Genomic DNA, 17,867 nt, shown 5'->3' with positions numbered 1-17,867 from the left:
AGAAGGTTACAAAAGGCAATCTCTTACAAGTCATTTCCCACCAGACTTTTCTAGAGCAGGACAGTGGATTCTCTGTAGAGGCTTCTGGTCTACTTATAGGGGAACCAAAGGTAACAAGGGGAGAAAATCCTATTATCAAGTAAATTTAAACTGTCTACACAGGGGCTAGGCCTCAGGCGCTTGCTGCTTTCTGAATGATCTGTCACTTCTCCTGAGATGTCTGAATGAAGTGTGAGGTTTAGAACTCATTTTGCAAAATTTGTGTATTTTTGCTTTAGTTATATTACACTCCTGTAGAGGCGAGCTGTGACTCACAGGTGACTTGTAAACTATAAGGATAGGCCTCTGAGAAGAGCCACAAAAAATCCCCAAACATTGAAGAGAAAGAAATTAAGGCAAATTCCTACTGTGCAGGGTGCAACAGCACCATAACGCATGGTCCCAGGGGAGAAACCTGCTTTTTTACCTCTGTCAACCCTTCCAGGAAGGAAAGGTCTCCTGTATTCAAAGCCATCATTTTGATGGAACCCGCTCTATCAAACTCTTAGTGATTTGGGGACTGGACGTTACAGGAGGTCCCCTCTTCAACCTGAAATCAGTCCATGTTAAAAAAATGCTATGGTGGTGTTACGTCCATGCTTTGTGAAAACAGAAACATCAAACTGATGTGCACAGCAGTGTGGCTGGAGGGAACAGACAGATGGTCAAATGGACAATGGCCAAATTTAAGTCAATTTTACCATTTTTTTTCCTGTATTTCTTTGTTCTTTTTATTCATCAGTCTGAAAAATTGATTATATTCTTTATCTAAAATTATTTTGTTCACAAGCAAAACAAAAAATATGTATGTTACAGGACACAATTTCAAAACACATTTCTGAAACTCCCCTGCCTCCTTTATGCCTGAACACTGTAAACATACCCTGATATATTTATATGCAACGATAGCAATCTGAGATCAGTGCTTAAAAATAAACCAAACAGGAATTGCAGCGTGTGTGTGCACAACAGACACACCAATCTATAGTAGGGGCTGAAGAGATGACATTAGGGGAATACTGTCCATTATATTTGTTTGGTTTTAATCCAAATTGTTAAAGCTTGAGGTGCAGAGGGTTGTGCAAAGTTTAGTTTAGGCTCTTTTTTTTTTTTTTAAATAAATGCAACAGTAATTATCACTGAAGCAACTAGACACCGTTGCCATGTTACATTCTAGATGAAACGGCCAGTGCTCTTTTCCAAGAGTAAGCCCACATCTAGCTATCCCCATTTTGAGCATATCCAGTCAGAACCCAAAAGCATCACCTACCTAGTTATAGGTGCCCCTTACCCTTTGCCATCCCTCACTCTCAGAACTCAAGTTTTTGTTCTGTTGAAATCTGTGACTAAATTGCAACAGATTCACAGATGGATAGGAGCAGTACGTGTCACCTGGGCCTTTGAAAAGCAGATGGCAATAAGGGATCATCCTGAAGGCAACAGATATCTACAGTAGCTATAGGGGAAATGTGCATATATGCATAAAGGAAGAGGCAAGAGTAAGTAAAAACGTCAAAGGCTTTTTAGTTTGTTATCAGCATATTGGTGGATCTCTGTCTCCCATTATCTCTTCAATTCCCTTGTGTGACAAAAGAAAGACTTCAGGCTTACTGCTGCATTTTCCCTTACACACCGAAGAGAACTCAGAATTTTTAGTTAGTGGTTTTATACAGTTCTTTATGGCTTCTCAATTTAGGCCCCTGCATCAAATGAATTAAGACAGAATGTAATCGTTTCTTTGATGCAGTGTTGTACAACGCTAAGCACCAAGTTTTACAGCAAAAGGAAAACAACTGCATCATTCACAGAAAAGGTCTAGATTTGCTTGCAGTAGGTAAAGCAGAGACTGCAGGAGATGGCACACAGCAAACTAGAGAGAATAAAGGCACAAAATTTATTTTGCTTATCAACCCAAACATCAAGTGATTTCTAGTCATATACCAAAGGAGATAGGAGTAGAATGGGCAACAATGGGAGTTTTTGTGGATTTTAAAACAGCATGAGTCAAATACTTAAAAATCAGCGTGTCAGCTGCTGGAAAATTGCCCACATGGCAGTAGACGCTAGGAAATTTGCCCATGTGTGAGCTCAGAAGCAAAAACAAGCTTCTGGTGCACACAAAGGTTTGAGGAGACAAAAGCTCACAGCCCACGGTTCAGAGGAAGGGTCCAGGTCCCACAAGTGCTATTGCGATCAACTATTAATTATGTATTAAATCGGCATTGATGGTATTGAATGCATTTTGAAACACAGCACTTCCCCAAAGGAAGTATTATCTAATTGTTTTTATACCCCTCAAAGACAGACGTCTCCTTGGCACCTAGAAAGGAATATATAATCCGGGGGGCTGCTTCTCTGAGTAAATTTCTTTCCTGCCCCCTCAAGAGGGCTGCTGCTCAGGGCTGTACACCTCCTACTGCAGAAGAGCCAAGGAGTATTTCTGGTCCTGCCAAAGGCTACACACTTACTCTGGGGCCTGGCAGTAGAAAAGGCTGGAAAAGACCAAATGTGCAGGTCCATATATTTTTCAATCGCAAAAAATGACCCTACAACAAGTTTAGCAGGGTATCTCCAAATAAAAAAAGAAACCATCTACAGGGCAACTGCAACAGAGAAATTAGATTGTAACAGAGAAGCCTATGATAAAAAGATATGAGGAGTTTTCACTAAATTATTCAATATAGGAGTAGGCAAATCACACTTTATTGGCAGGTCACTGTTCAATTAACCTTTACAAATAGCTGCATTTAATAATTTGTCTTGTTTATATGAATGTTGACATAAGACAGATTAATACGTTGTCTGAATTAGACAGCGTTTTAGCTCCAGTTTAAAGTAAGTATTTGGTAAATCACTGGTGCAGCAATGCATGCAGTTATTAAATGCCCTAAGGTCAGACCAAAAGCCAGATTAAAAATGTACCAATAGAAAGATCACCTGTGAATTTCAAATTATGTTAGTTAATATTCATGATTTCAGTGACTAAAGAAGTGACCCCAAAAGTTTTATGCCACTTTAACCTACTTGTTGCTACCTCAGATAGATAGCATTTACGTTTATATCTAACTTCCTTTTAATGCTGAACCGCCTAAATAATTATTTTACTGGCAGGTAAATGCCTAAAAATGCAGCAGTGACTTCTAGTGGGGCTGTTAAATCCTTCTCAAAATAATTCAGATATACCTTAATTTCCACTGTGCAATAAGGCAACAGAACTTGTGTCCACAGTGAAACTGTTTTCAAGGAAATATCAACTGGAGTAAACCTGCTGTGTATTCACAATCCATAAAACCTCATTTGGAAGCTAGGGAAAAAAATGAGGCTTACGTCCCCCTTTCTCTATTCTCACCAACATTTCCATTTTCAGTTGAATCTTGGGATTTTGGTGTGCAAAAGTACCATATGGATGACAAGGCAGAGGCAGGCAGTATTGGAAATCTCCCAAGCATAGCTGTGTTAGCAGCACAGCCAACTCAATTTTATATATGCAGAAGTATTTGTGGTCTAAACACAAATACTTCAAGGGGCTTTTAGGGAAAGCTGCTCATGCTGGTAACCACACCCCAAATTATGCCTAGGTAAAGACATAGACTTATGCATTATACAGGAAGACCAAGTGCTCCAGTACAACTCTAATAAAGGTGGGAATAAACTAGTACAGAGGAAGAGCGATCCCAGAAGTGCGTTTCCCCAGTATGGAAAAAATAGGCTTTGAGCACTAATTCACATAACTCACTAATCAGTGGTAGCTCCTCCATCACAATGATCTTAGCTGGATCTGAACTGAAGCTTCCATTTCTCCTATCATTTCGTCAAGCCAGTCTCCTTTCTCGTGCAGAAATCCTGGAAACAGAAACCACTCTGTCACTTTCATGAGCATAGCTATGCTTAAGGAAGAATAATGAAAACTATGTTCTGGGAAATGTAAACAAACGATGCATCACTTTCTCTCCCAGGTGCCAGTCTTTGATTACTCCATTCCAAATGTCCTTGTTATTACTTGTCAAGAAGTACCAAAAACGTTTGGTTGTCAAGGTATGGAATAGTTTCAAAATGCCAAATTACTTGTTTGGTTGATTCACTGTTGACTGCAGCCTGCAAGCGGCCAGGTCTTCCCCCGCAGACAGGCAAGAGATTCGACATAAGTTTTGCAGGAAGCACAGCATGTCGGTCAAAGAGGGCAATTTCACTTCAAGTAAGGCCTAGAAAATGCCTCCTCCTTACACGCCTGCTAACACCAGAACTCTGCTTGCTTCATGGCCAAAGCAGCTTGAACCTATAGCAGTAAGCATCTAAAGCCATTCAGGTGGAGCTATATATTTTTACTGAATGATCACCGCTGTCTAAAACGACGAGGGAATTGTTTGTCGTGTAAGTCAGTCCTACAGGATAAGCAAGCCCATGGCTAATTAGAGGGTTAAAGACGGGAAACTCCTCAGGTTTCCCTAAGCATATTACGGCCTGGCTACAGACATCCGTCACTATAACGCGGCCCTCTTTGTCGAAGGCCACAGCCGTAGTATATATTTTGGAGGGGAAAACGAGGTTCAGGCCGAAGCTATCCATCTGGCCGACGAGATCCATCTCTGCACTGAATATCTTGACTCGGGTGCTGCCGTTGTGCGGTCCTTGAGCTTTCAGGTGCTCTATTACCACGATAGCGCCCGAGGTCTGGGAGACGGCAATCCCTCTTGGGCTGATGAGCTGAGACCGGAGCATCTGACACTTCTTTAATTTCCCCTTCTTGAAGTCGGCCGTCAAACGGTAGAGAGCACCTGCCTCCGAGTCGGTGAGGATTACTTCACTCTCGGGGGTGGCATCCAAGCCCCAGGGCAAACAGAAACCTTCCCGGACAGCCAGGACCCCCCGTCCCTCAAAATCAAAGGCCTTCACGGAGCGGTCCCCGCCATCGGTGACCACCACGTGCCCGTCCGACGTGACCGTCACATCGAGCGGGTACTTGATGTCGTTGCCCGCGTCCCCCCGCTCCCCGAACTGCTGCAGGCAGGATCCGCTCGGCCCAAAGACGTGGATCCTCTTCTTGCCGTCGTGTGCCACTGCCAGGCGCCCGGACCTCCGGCAGGCCGCCACCCCGGTGGGGTTGACCAGCGACCCCCAGCCCCCCAGGGAGAGCCGGAGCCCGAGGCCGGCGGCTGCCGGCCCGGCCTCCCCTCCGCCGCCGCTCCTCCCCAAGGCCGAGGGGACGCTGCCGCCGGCGGGACCCAGGACCTCCAGCAGCTGCAGCAGCGGCAGGCAGTCGCTGGTCTCGGCGGGGCCGCAGGCCCGCCGGCAGAAGGGACACTCCAAACGCCGGCGCTCGGGGCCGCCCAGGGCCCCCACGCAGCCCCGGCAGAGGACGTGCCCGCAGGGCAGATTCCGCGGCCGCCGCTGCCCGCCGGGGCCGTACCGTTCGAAGCACACCCGGCACTCCAGCAAGCCCAGCTCCGCCTCGTCCTCCGCCGCCATCCCCTCTGAGGGCCGAGGCGGCCCCGGGGGCGGAGCAGGCGCTGCCGGCGGGCGGGTGCTGGCGGCCGCCAGCACCCGCCCGCCGGCAGCGCCTGCTCCGCCCCCGGGGCCGCCCTCCCCGCTAAAATACCCCCCCAGATCCCCACAGACACCCAGTTAGCTACCGCGCCCCTGCCAGCGCTGTGGAAGCCGGCGTCGGGGTGAAAGAAGCCGTCGCCATTTCACAGGCTTCCTCTCGCCACTCTGGGAAGCTTTCGAAAACGCAGTGGGGGGAAAAAAAACCCCCCATTTAACGCTACTCGCTAGCCGCCGCTTTGTCCGAACAGGTGCCTACGCGCATCTCGTAAGGCGTGCGGACAGCACGTTCTCCTTCTGCCTACCTGCGCCGTACTCTCGGCGTAACCGCACGGCGCGCGCTCGCCGGAGCCATCTTCACGCATCCCGAAACGGCTCGCCCGGCACCTGGCATCGCGCTTGCCAGGTCGTCGCCTACCTGGGAATCCTGCGCAGGACGCTGCGGAGCGTGCAGCAGCCTGGTGCCCAGCACCTGGCCTTTCGCGGCTATCGTGTCTCCGCAAGCCTGAGAGATAAACTCCAGCGGCTCTCACGCTGCACCTGGAAAAAAATTTCTGGGTCGAGAGGAAGGCGATGCTTTAACCTTGTAGCTGCGCTACTGGCCAGAAGCGAAAACTAGATGAAAATAGCAGCTCCCAGCTTGCACTGGCCCGCTGGCTACCTCCTTTCTTCTGTCAACCTGGCCTTGAAGCACCAGCAGCTCCAAGCACTATCGAGAGTTGCAACGGGCTGTAGCTTGGGGACTGCTGTTCTAAGATCATCAGACCCACCTGCAGCTCTAGGATGGACTACAACACTCTAAAAAGCCCCATGGCTTTTACTCGCCTTCTGGTCTTGGTGAATTATAATACACTACATTGCAATCGTACCTTTCCAGCGTTTTTTAAAATAAGCCGCCAAGGGGAAAAGGCCAGGGCAAGAAAGGGTTTTGAGAGCCCCACATTTTGTAATTTTTAAAAATTGCAGTAGTATCCAGATGGGAGAAGACCCGCAAAGGAAGGTTTGCATTTGGGCAAACAGCAGCAGCTCTGCAGGCTTTCTTTGAATGCTCTCGCCCTACAAGCCCTGTGCTGGTTTGCCTGCTCATAGCTGCGCTCTTGCAGGAGGGAGCAGCACACCCACGAACAAACGCAGGGATGTTGTCTCCCCGGACTCTCTCCTTTATTGTTACCCGGTTCGCTTCCTTCCTCTCTTTCCTGCTCCATGATAGTTCCCCCTTGGCGGCTGCTGCCAAGCATTCTTGCCCACTCACTGCCAGCTCATCACTCGACTTGTAATCACGACTGATGGGGACAGAGAGAAGCACCCTGCGCCAGCTTCCCGCCTCTCTCACCCAGCTGCCCAGTCTGGCGCAAGGCCAGCGTCGCAGAAAACAGTATTTGAACAGCAGCTGCCATTGCTTCCGGGTCTGCCAGCCGATGAGGCCGACCTGCGGAGCGCCGGGCAGACAGCATCGACTGGCAACGGGCAGAAAGGAACAGGAGCATTTCTTTTTCCTAGCTCTGATGATTTGAATCCATATGGAAGAAAAAAGATACACTTTAAAAACGCTTGTTTGTGCGTGGAGTTTAAGAAAAGCTATGCGCATCTCAAGACAGTGAAGGCAGTTATGTAGGAGCGCCGACTTGGTAAGCAAAATGGACAAAAGTGTTCCACAGGCATTTTTCTGTATGCTGAAGCCTGCTTTAAGAGTGCCCCAAAACATGTCTCATTTTAAAAGGTGAGACAAAAACAAAAGCAAGACATTATTTTAATTAATTTTAATCAAGCTCCAAACTTTAGTATATACAGCACCTCCAGAAAATAATCTAGTCCCCATTGTCTGTGTTTGTCTGAGAAGTCATTGACTTTTTGAAGACATTTAATTTCACAGTGGTTACCTGAAAAGGAGAATAGAGTAACAAATTACTGAATGACTGAAAAATGCAAACTGCGGGGTGGGGCGAGGGGAAACCAACCCAAAAACCAACCATCTTATCCACAGATTTCCTCACAGTCCCCAACGCAGTGGCACAAATGCACTGGGGAAAACCTGTCTCTTTTGCACTGGGATGTAACTGTCCGTGCCAATGACTCACTGTACACAGACACTGCAGGGGTCTCAGGAAGTTGTAAATTTAAAAGAAGTGCAACATCAAAGCATATCAGGAGGAACTTTTAAAATTAAATTCCCGCCATAATTCTGAGTTTCATTACTTTGATGAATTCGAGTTGTACATTTAGCACTTTCTTTGCGCGGCATGTTACTTTTCTTCTTTGGCTACAAAAGCACAGCAAACACTGTAGAACTGGTATGCGAGGGCCTTGTATTAAAACCAGGGTAGCTTGTGATGAGGTGCAGAGAAGGACAAAATGGTCAAACAGGACTAAGACTGCAGCTACAAGATTACTGAGTGCAGTATGAATCCTGGGAGAATGAAAAGATGCCAAGGGGAGGAAAGAGACAGTATCTGTCTCTCGGGTTTTCTTCACATCTTTTGAAGAGCTGCGAATTTTCCTTGACAGCAAAATCCCTGTGGCTAAATGGTATTTATTTTCCCCGTTATTTTTCCATGACTCCACTCCTCAGATAAGAAGCAAATTACTCTCTGTCACTTGTCACAGGCCAAGGTAGAAGCATGTAAACAAGTTTATGTGTTTTGGAAAAAATTCCTAAGGGTTAGCTGAAATATTACTTACCAAACAAGCTTTTAATTTCAGATTCAGGAACATAAAACGGTGGGCCTGAAAGAAAGTGGGTGAAGCTAATCAGAGAGAAGACACGGGAAGGGGACAAACATTTACACTGCAGCGGGAGAGCCAGCCCCATCACTCACAGCACCTGGCCCACCATCAGACCCCAGTGTGTAGCACCATCTACAGGGACCAGAAAATCCCATATCCAAGAACTTGTGGCACCTTGGTGGGCCACCAAATGGCTTCAGGTGTTGTTGCTGCATCATCTCCAGGCTGCAGCCAGGGTAGCCACGTTGTCAGAAGTCATGAACATGCCGTGGATACAACCACTCTCAGCGCACTGTGTGAATCCAGCCAACAATCTCTTTATACTACAATGGCATAATTAAAGCTAAAAGCTGAATAATGTGAGAAGGAGAGCAATGAATTAAACTACTGTTGCTTATGATAACAAGACCTATTTTTTCAGGGATAATTATGCTGAAGAGCCCAAAAGCAGCAAGAAATCTTTTTTCTTTTGAGAGTTAATAATTAACAAAAAAAAATTTTTAAAATACCTCAGACTTTGGTATGTAGTAAGTTATAAAAGGAAAAAATACTTCATGATTTTATAGAATTTCACCTCTTCCAAGCATATTCAGATCATGGTAGTGACTGGGAGAGAGGCACAAGATGGGCAACATGCTGGGTTGCAAGTACTAGGTAGACAGAGCGAAGCCAATGTTCTTGGGAGTGCTTCAAGCTCCCTAGGCCAGAGAGGATGTTACTCTAAGCATTCACTCTTTCAGTTTCATTGTCACAGCCACACTCCCAGTTTCATTTCTTTGTTAATATACCATGTCTGTCCTCCACTTACCCTTAGCATATCTGAATGCTAGAGAGAAAGAAAATTTAGTCTCGAGCTTGGTCAACATCTAAAATTTTTAACACACAGTTGTATTGGTGTGATCAGCTGACAAAGCTATGCTGACAAAAAACCTGGGGAAGATACTAATACATCTACCACATCTATATACAATTTGTATTAAAGCATGCAAAATCAAAACATGAACAGCCCAAAGTTCTCACCTTTGTGTTTGTTTGGATCATATGAAACCGTAACAAGGAGGTAAGAAGAATTTTTCTCCATCAGGGTGATCATCAAACTGACATAGCTAAAAGGAGAAAGTTATACTTTATTATTTTGGAACTGTACAAACATTCAAGCACAGCATTCAAAATACTCAACAAAAGAGGGAACGTATTTCTATGCAAAGACAACTTGAACTGAACTGCACAGAAACTAAGCAAAGCTTAGTTTGAATTTCATGAGCATGAAATTAATGCTACACATGAAACACCTCAAATAAAGGTTACTGTTCACTCCTCATAAACAAGCATTTATCTTTTTTGGCATATTCACCTCAAAGCTAACAGACAAAACAGTATTCGTCTGCCACAGTCTAGAATACAGTGCACAATACAGTACTGATCTTTTAAAATTATTGTGAATTCAAGATTATGTATCTCATTAAAAAATCCTGGGGGTAGGGTCAAACTACATTTGGGTTGGCTATAGGCAAGAACAAAAAATTGGAATAAAGGGAAGTGACGGGAAAAAGAACAGAGAGGAGAAGCAAATGGGGTGAAAAGGAAATAATAAAATTCAGATGAGACTTGCAGCTCTGCTTCTGCTGGGCTGCAACAAACCACATATTTTCCCACCAAGAGGCAGGGCGGCTTCCTGAAGGAAGCTCACAAACCTAGAGTACAGCACTCTGCAACTGCAGCTGATGCTTGTGGTAGAGAACTTGTGTAGGTTACTCCTTTAAATGAAAGGGGACTCATCAACAAGTGGCAGGAGAAAAAACCTGTGTCACTGCATACATTAGAGAAAAGACAGTAACAAAGCAAATTTACTAACCGTTGTCTGTCGCATGGATTCACAGCTACTAGAGCTCCTCTGTCCCAAACCCCATCAAACTTGCCAACTATTGAGCTACAGGGAGATAAGGAAAAGGCTTAAAAATACTAAAAAGGCACCGTCACCTTTATTCAGATACTTCTGTGAAGTCACAAGGGCTCTCCAGCTAGCTGCGCAGATTCCCCACTACCTTTTTGTTACAGTCCAGCATTTTCATGATGTGAAACAATATGATCTGGGTCCCAAGGACCCCCTCTGGTACACGGCTCTGCTGTGATAGCAAAGGGACGCTGAAATTGCTTGGCATTCCCCCATCACTAGGGGGTGCTGAGACAAGGCGGGGAGGAAGGAAAGTAGCTTAAACACGTTTGGGCTCAAGTCTGGGGTTTTGGCAATCAAACCCTGCCGTGACCCTTGAGGGAGCACTAACACGCACTAAGCACGTCGATAGTTCTTGGCCACCTTCTAAAACCCACGTGTGATTTCCAGCGCGGGTTAAGGAAGGTGCCTTGCTGCTTTAGTATCATTGAACTCGGCACACCCAGCAATTTTAGATACCGCAGTTCCTAGCTACGTGCCCAGGACAGTTAGCTTCAGCTTGCAATTTGTTTAATGTTAGAAAAGCTAAGTTACACTGCTGCTTGCCTCAGTCTACCACTGCCAGAGACATTATTTGTGCTCCTGGATATGCTGGCAGATGGCTTCAGTGACGCTTGAGCACAAGGTCAGGTGCAAAGCCACCACAAAATCTGCAAAAGCGATGCTTGAGGCCACAGAGCACAATGGGTTGAAACATTTTTCAGGAGTCAGCAGCGTGGACTGTATTGAATCATAGAATCACAGAATCATTTAGGTTGGAAAAGACCTTTAAGATCATCCAGTCCAACCGTTAACCTAACATTACCAAGTCCACTCTAAACCAATTAAGGGTAGACTAGACTAAACCATGGTAGACTAGACTAAACCATACTTTGCATTTTCTGTTGTGTCTTTTAACTAAGAAATTCGGACGTTTTAGCACTAAAAATCCTTCAGAAGACACTAGCAAGTCAAGCCATGTTTTGCAAGACACTTGCAGAGTCAGTGTTTGACAGTATATTATATAGTCACATACACTGGAGTGATGTAATGTACTTTAAGCCCATTGAGAAAAGTATGTTAAGTAAAGCATGGGACGCATACAATCAATGGGTACAGCTTACCTATGCGTACGTTAATTAATAGTTTGGGGAAAAAATATATTTAGTACTTAGTTAAATGAAAAGCTGGCTAAGACGACACCTCTGGGTATATTCTCTTTACTTTTACTAAGCTACTCTGAGTAAGGGATTGTGCTAGGGTTTTTCTATATGTTTTTTTTCTATATGTTTTCTATATGTTTTTGTATAACTTTCACAAGACGGCTTAGAACAAGAAGCTCATTTAAAGATATTTAGTCAGCACCTTTATCTAACGGTCAACAACAGAGTTAATTTTTGTTGGAGATTGGCTATTCACATTTCTCATACAAGTTAGTAAGAGTTTTCTTGAGAGGACCTGTTCCAAATCTTTATGGCTGATTCAAATAAAATAATATGACAGTACTATGACAGTATTAATACATGTTGATTATGCAGAATTGTAGAACACAGTATGTATTCCTACCTGGACAAATCATAAATACTGCAGCAGTAGAGCGAAATGTTCCCAGAGGTACTCTACAATAAAAAGAAAAGGAAACAATACTGGTCAGCAAACTATCTTTAAATACACACTTATAAGTGTATATTTACACTTTATACCTTAAAACATACACATATACTATTTTTAAATATACACTTAGGTGTAATGGGGAAAAACTGTGAGAAACATCTTTAGTTTTTCTTTACTGAGGTACCTCTCCTGATCCCCTCCAGAGAGGTTCTGATCTGTCAAGGCATGCAACTGTCCAATTTTAAAATACATTTACCTTACATTCAGATGCTTCCATGTCATAAGAAAAGGCGGCCAAAGTAATAAGCTCAAAAGAAGAACTTCTCAGTCCAAAATTACAACTCAGAGCTTCCTTTCAGACCTCTTCAGGAGAGGTAAATGATTACCAGTATGACAGAGGCATAAAAGTAGAATGACTTGTTTGCTCAGTTATGCCTGCGTTGCATGATTAACCACACCAGATCGTTAGACCACACAGAAAACATACCTGCAACTTTTTTGCTCCCGAAATCTCTGGGACTGGCTCCTCGCAATAAGGCAGACTGTGTTCTGCAAAAAATTCCTTCAGCGCTTGCTCGCTAACTTCCACACCGACAACACTATGTCCCATGTCTGCCAGCCTGCACAAGGCAGAGAGAGGTCCCACGTTTACGTGAGGCCCACAGGTTGGGCCATTACCAAATATGCATCTCCCACACAGCATTTATTCGTTAGGGAACCCCTGGGTTTAGGATGCACCAGTATGTCTAACCCTGACTTTCTGGAGCATTCACATTTTATCGCAACACCTCCCCTCCCCGATCTGAGCTTGCATTAGCACTGCCTGGCATGCAGTTGATGAGGACTTAAAGGCTTTATTTAGATTCAATAGATTATTCATTTATCTCGGTGAACTCAATGAAAACAAAGGTGATTACACGGAGAAACCGTCCCTTTCTGTTTACAGAAATACGTTCTGCTCTGAACTGCAGCAGCTGAGGCACGCTCTCCACCCAGCCGCCTCTGTGGCTCGGCAGTAGCGTTTGGCTCCGATGAAGGCGGCAGGGCGCGGTAACCTCTTCGCTGCTGCAGCTCAGCGCAACAGCAACGTGCGTCAGAGCCTGCAGTCAGCCCGGTAAGTAGTTACCATGATAAAACCTAGTAACTGGGACTAACTAACCTGATTCCTTGAGGATGCAGTTCAATCAGGGTTTTTGGGTTTGTGTCCCCTCCCTCCAAGAAAAAACACTGGCTTACACAGCCGCTAATTATAAAGATAACCCAGCCAAAAAAGTAAAATAATAAATTTTAAAAAGAAGAAGTTATATTTAGCCCAAATCGCTTAAGTTCCCAGTGTGGCATGCCACATGGTCCCATGAAAACATGCTGTGGCACAACCGACCTCACTGCAGGCAATTTAAGCTGGCATTGCCACCAAAAGAAGCAGCGGTAAGGGCATAGCTTCAGTCACTCTGTCCGTCACAAATTCAGCATTCCCCAAGCTGAACCTGGGACAATCGGGAGGACTCTCAGGTTCGTCCTTATCCATCCCATTTATGCTGCCATACAAAACGCCAGCAAATGAAACCAAACTTCCTCTTTCCCTTTGGCCTCCAGTGACGCTGCTTCCCTACCAGCGGAGATGTGGCACATTTCCATTGGCCAATATAAGGTTGGGAATTCCCCTTCTCCCTCCCTCCCCACATCAAATAAGACTTTTGCTCTTACAATCCATGCTTTACCATTTCATCTCTACTGCTTTACCACAAAGCGGGAAAAATATCCTCAGTCCACTCCTGCCATTTAAAAGAAGATCCAGATACTTCTGTAGGAGCCTGCAGAAGAACAGACATGTTTTACTCAACACTGCAAGTATTTGTGCTGGCACATTAAAAGCCAAGCGCTACGCATTATGGTGGGTAACACACAAACTCCATGATGGAACACAAATTCTTAGTTCAGCCTGCTTCACACCATTAGAAATAAAAACATAAAATAAAAACATTCACTTTCCATTTACTTAGAAAGTAAATTTAATTTCTGTTAGAAAAGAACACATTTCTCTTTGTTCTGTTTTCTGTTTGTTTTTTCAAGTAAACAAACACACCAACCCACCTCTAACAGGGCTCACTTAAACAGAATGATTATTAAACTTCTGTATCAATTAAATAACTTACACAGATCTTAAATGTAACTGTCATTGGTTGCAAGACTATAAAATCAGGCTTGCTCTCTTAGGTCCCTGTCTTCCAGTGTGCAGTAATTGCTCCAGTGCCCTCTGCATATTGTTTTAGGCCCCAGTTTCGTAACTTATGAACAGCAATGGAGAGCTGCTGCGTCAGAAAATTTAAGATTCTTAGCCAAGCTATCCAAGCTTTATAGTTTAAAACCCGATTTAAAAGTTCTAAATTCAATGCAATCCTTTCTTTTCTCTGCTCTTTTCTGACAAATGTAGGTCACAAAAATACTGATATTTATTTTACTTTCAAGCTGTGTAAAATAATTTTCCTTTTGTAAATGCTCCGTTTTCTGTTAAGAGTTTTTTGAATGAGTCACGTCATTCAGCTCACAGCATTTCTTTAAACAGCTTAGGCAGAAGAGTGAAGTCACATACGGATGCCCTTGTTCCTTGTGAAACCCGGTGTTACCCATTTCCCATTTTTGCAGCCATTCCTCCTCAGTCACCACTCTGTCTTTCTGTGGCCCAATATCAGCGCCTTCCAGGACCCCAGATGCATCTGCTGAGCGTTCCATCATTGAAAAAAAAGCTGTTTAAAAAAAAAGAAAGAGAGGAAAACTACCCCCACGCAATGAATAGTTTGGAACTGGCTCTTACTTTCTAGAATCAAATACAGATTTAGCACCGTTTAAGAGATTATAGTTCTGGACTGAACGTGACAGAGCACACTCTTGCTACCGATGGCCTCTGCTGGACCTTTTTTCCCCGGAGCGCAGCCTGCTCAAAGGCACCCAGCGAAACGCAGGGCAGGGCGGGTGACCTCCCCTTCTGCACCCAGCTGGAAGCCACCCAGGGGCTGCCCGGCCCCATCCCCGGGGGCGGGGGGGCCCGCGCCCGGGCCCATAGGTGGGCAGGTCGGGGCGGACGCTTCTCTGGCTCCCTCACCTCAAACCCGTGGGCAGACCGGCGGGGGCGAGAAGCGGCTCGGGCCGAAGGGGCCCCGGCGGGGCTCGGCACCCTCCTCAGCACCCCCGGCCCGGGCGGCGCGGCGGGGCCGGCGGGGGCCGCGGGGACGGGGCCGCAGGGACGGGGCGGCGCCTCCCCGCCCTCCCCCTCGCTACGCACCGCGGAGAGCGGAAGCGGCGGCAGGAGGAGGCGGGCTGAGGGTGCACGGCACCGGGGAGGAGGAGGGGGAGGAGGAGGATGGCGGTGCGGATGGCGGCGGTGAGTGACCCCTCTGCCCCGGCTGCAGCGCCCGCCGGGGGGACGCCTGCCCCCTCGCCGGGCGGCGGGGCAGGTGCGAGCGCTGCCCCCGTCCTCACCTCCCCGCTTCTCCCTTCCTTCCCCCTTCTCGCTCTCCCTCCCTTCCTTCCCCCTTCTCCTCCCTCTTCTCCCCCGCTGCAGCTCTAGCAGGAGGCGGCGCGGACACGCGTGAATGTGGTCTCCGGCCCCCGAGTGACCCGGCCCCGAGGTGAGTGCCAGGCGCCCCCGCCGCCGGCCGGCACCCCCGGGGACCTCCCCCCGGGGCGCCCCCGACTGCCCCCCGGGGACGCCCCTCCCCCGGGGACACCCCCTGGGGACCCCCCTGCCGCCGCCCCCGGCCGCCCGCTGCCACAGCCGCGGCGCTGGGCGCCGCTGAGCGTGGGCCCGGGGACCGGGAGTGCCCGGGGCTGCCGGCCCGGGGCGGGGGGGCGGCTGTCAGCCTGGGCGGCCGGGCGCCGGCCCTTGGCTCCGGGGGGAGCCGCGAAGGTGCGCGCACGTCGCGGTCCCCCCTCCCCTTGTTTGTCGGGCCGCGCTCGTTTCCTCTGGCTGTGTCAGTGCGTGTGTGTGTGTGTGCGTGCGTGTGGTTTCTTCCCCCTCCACCCAAGGCAAACTTGCTGTCAACTGTACAGGTAGACCCCGCAAAGCCTTCCCATACAGGCCACGCATTACAGAGGATGAAGTGTATAGAATGTGACAGCGTATTATGCATCTCCCCCAACCCACCCACCCCCCCCCAAAGGGTTTATTTTCTCAGCCAATACGATAACGTTTACAGGATGCAGAGTCATATAAAGCTTAGTAAAGTAAGCAACGTTTGCTTGTTCTTTAAAAAGCTGTGGGTTTTCGGGGAGGGTGGTGTTAGTTCTGGGAGGGGAAGTGGGGACAAAGTGGTATACAACTGGAAGCAATGGCCTTGCTTACAGTTACAGAATCACGGAACCAGAGAATGCTTTGGGTTGGGAGGGACCTTTAGAGATCATCCAGCCCACCCCCCCTGCAGTGAGCAGGGACAGCTTTAACCACATCAGGTTGCTCAGAGCCCCGTCCAGCCTGACCTTGAATGTTGCCAGGGATGGGGCCTCTACCTCTACCTCTCTGGGCAACCTGTTCCAGTGCTTGACCACCCTCATTGTAAAAAATTTCTTCCTTATATCCAGTCTGAATCTACTCTCTTTTACTTTAAAGCCATTACCCCTTGTCCTATTGCAACAGGCCCTACTAAAAAGTCTGTCTCCATCTTTCTTATAAGCCCCCTTTAAGTACTGGAAGGCCGCAATAGGGTCTCCCCGCAGCCTTCTCTTCTCCAGGCTGAACAACCCCAACTCTCTCAGCCTGGCCTCATAGGAGAGGTGCTCCAGCCCTCGGGTCATTTTTGTGGCCCTCCTCTGGACCCGCTCCAACAGGTCCATGTCCTTCTTGTGCTGAGGGCCCCAGAGCTGGACGCAGTGCTCCAGGTGGGGTCTCACCAGAGCAGAGCAGAGGGGCAGAATCACCTCCCTCGACCTGCTGGCCACCCTGCTTTTGATGCAGCCCAGGATACGGTTGGCCTTCTGGGCTGCAAGGGCACAAGCTGATCTTTTTCTTTCTCTTTCTCCCTACCTCTCTCTTCCCCCTCCTGTAGTGCTAATAGCAAAAATACGTGATTCTGTATGACTGGCCTCTGCCCTTCAAAATGGGAGGCCTCTCTGAGTCTTAAATATTTTGACCAAGCTTCTTAGTGAATGGTAACTGCTGCCTTTTCTTTTTCTAACCTGTATATGCGATGAAACAGCTGCATGTCCTTTTACCTTCTTGGATAAAGGGCCTCGCAGCAGCAGACTGTGATCGCCTGGTAGTCACCAAAATGAGTCGCCTGGTGCCTTGCTCAGTGCTAAGGTAGTCCATAGCCTCCGACCGTAAAGGCAGCGGCATGTAGGAACAATTATCTAGCGTCAGAAGCTACGGTGATACAGAGAGATACTGGATCCAGAAGGAAAGCTCCGGGGGGAAAAAGCCACCATTTCCTGGGGTGTTATGCAGTAGTTTAGGGAAATCTCATGTAAATTAAACTGGTTGGTTTTCCTTTCTCTACTTTCTAACCTCATCCACCCCCATACAGTGGTAAGTTATGGTGGAGTGATTTTTTTTTCCTTAGGTAATAAAAATTGACTTAATTCTTTTTTTTCCTTCTAATTAGTTATAATTGGGGGGGTGTTGCATAAAAAAGGAAGTTATTTTTGTATTGGGTTGTCTGAACTAATTTTTCATTTATGTGGATATCATCATGTGATTTCCCTTCCCCTCCCAAAAACAATTTCTTCTATATTGAGAGGAGAATAAAGCACCAATTTACTTGATTTGCATCAGCTTCATTTGAAAACTTGTAAAAACACCCATTCTCTCCTCCTGTTACCTTTACCTTTAGCAGAATTCCTGAAAGAAGCTACTGCTACCACGTCCATCACTGTCAGCTTGAACAAGGAAGATGCAGCCTGGAACAAAGAGAATTGAGAAGTCTCAAATATATTTAAAAAAAAAAAAATTACAAACTGATCCCTACAACAACAAGATAACATTTATGATGCAGTGCTGTAGTATGAGGGTTTTACTTCCACT

At 46.8% G+C, this 17,867-nt stretch overlaps 2 protein-coding genes across 2 annotated transcripts; both read right to left on the bottom strand.

Annotated features, from left to right (window-relative positions):
- Positions 1 to 4,341: 4,341 nt before the first annotated feature.
- NHLRC1 (NHL repeat containing E3 ubiquitin protein ligase 1) lies at positions 4,342 to 5,505 on the bottom strand. Its single transcript, XM_009482634.2, has one exon. It carries the CDS (start codon positions 5,503 to 5,505, stop codon positions 4,342 to 4,344), a length of 1,164 nt encoding a protein of 387 aa, XP_009480909.2.
- A 1,839-nt stretch (positions 5,506 to 7,344) lies between these two features.
- TPMT (thiopurine S-methyltransferase) lies at positions 7,345 to 14,584 on the bottom strand. Its single transcript, XM_009485034.2, has 8 exons — positions 14,445 to 14,584; positions 13,573 to 13,665; positions 12,339 to 12,471; positions 11,804 to 11,856; positions 10,160 to 10,234; positions 9,325 to 9,410; positions 8,260 to 8,304; positions 7,345 to 7,460 (listed from the first exon to the last, which is right to left on the bottom strand). Exons 1-8 carry the CDS (start codon positions 14,582 to 14,584, stop codon positions 7,345 to 7,347), a joined length of 741 nt encoding a protein of 246 aa, XP_009483309.1.
- Positions 14,585 to 17,867: the final 3,283 nt, after the last annotated feature.

This window comes from Pelecanus crispus, chromosome 2 (genome assembly GCF_030463565.1).
Source record: "Pelecanus crispus isolate bPelCri1 chromosome 2, bPelCri1.pri, whole genome shotgun sequence".
Lineage (NCBI taxonomy): Eukaryota > Metazoa > Chordata > Aves > Pelecaniformes > Pelecanidae > Pelecanus > Pelecanus crispus.
This window is presented reverse-complemented; position numbering and strand designations above follow the sequence as displayed.

What these genes read in the sequence shown, in the direction of transcription:
- NHLRC1 (XM_009482634.2), bottom strand. Translation starts at nt 5,505, where the DNA reads ATGGCGGCGGAGGACGAGGCGGAGCTGGGCTTGCTGGAGTGCCGGGTG.
- TPMT (XM_009485034.2), bottom strand. Translation starts at nt 14,584, where the DNA reads ATGGAACGCTCAGCAGATGCATCTGGGGTCCTGGAAGGCGCTGATATT. An exon ending in AGTATTTATGATTTGTCCAG is followed by an intron (nt 10,235 to 11,803) that starts GTAGGAATACAT and finishes ATCTCCCTGTAG; the next exon opens with CTCAATAGTTGGCAAGTTTG. An exon ending in TGAAATTAAAAGCTTGTTTG is followed by an intron (nt 7,461 to 8,259) that starts GTAAGTAATATT and finishes TCTCCTTTTCAG; the next exon opens with GTAACCACTGTGAAATTAAA.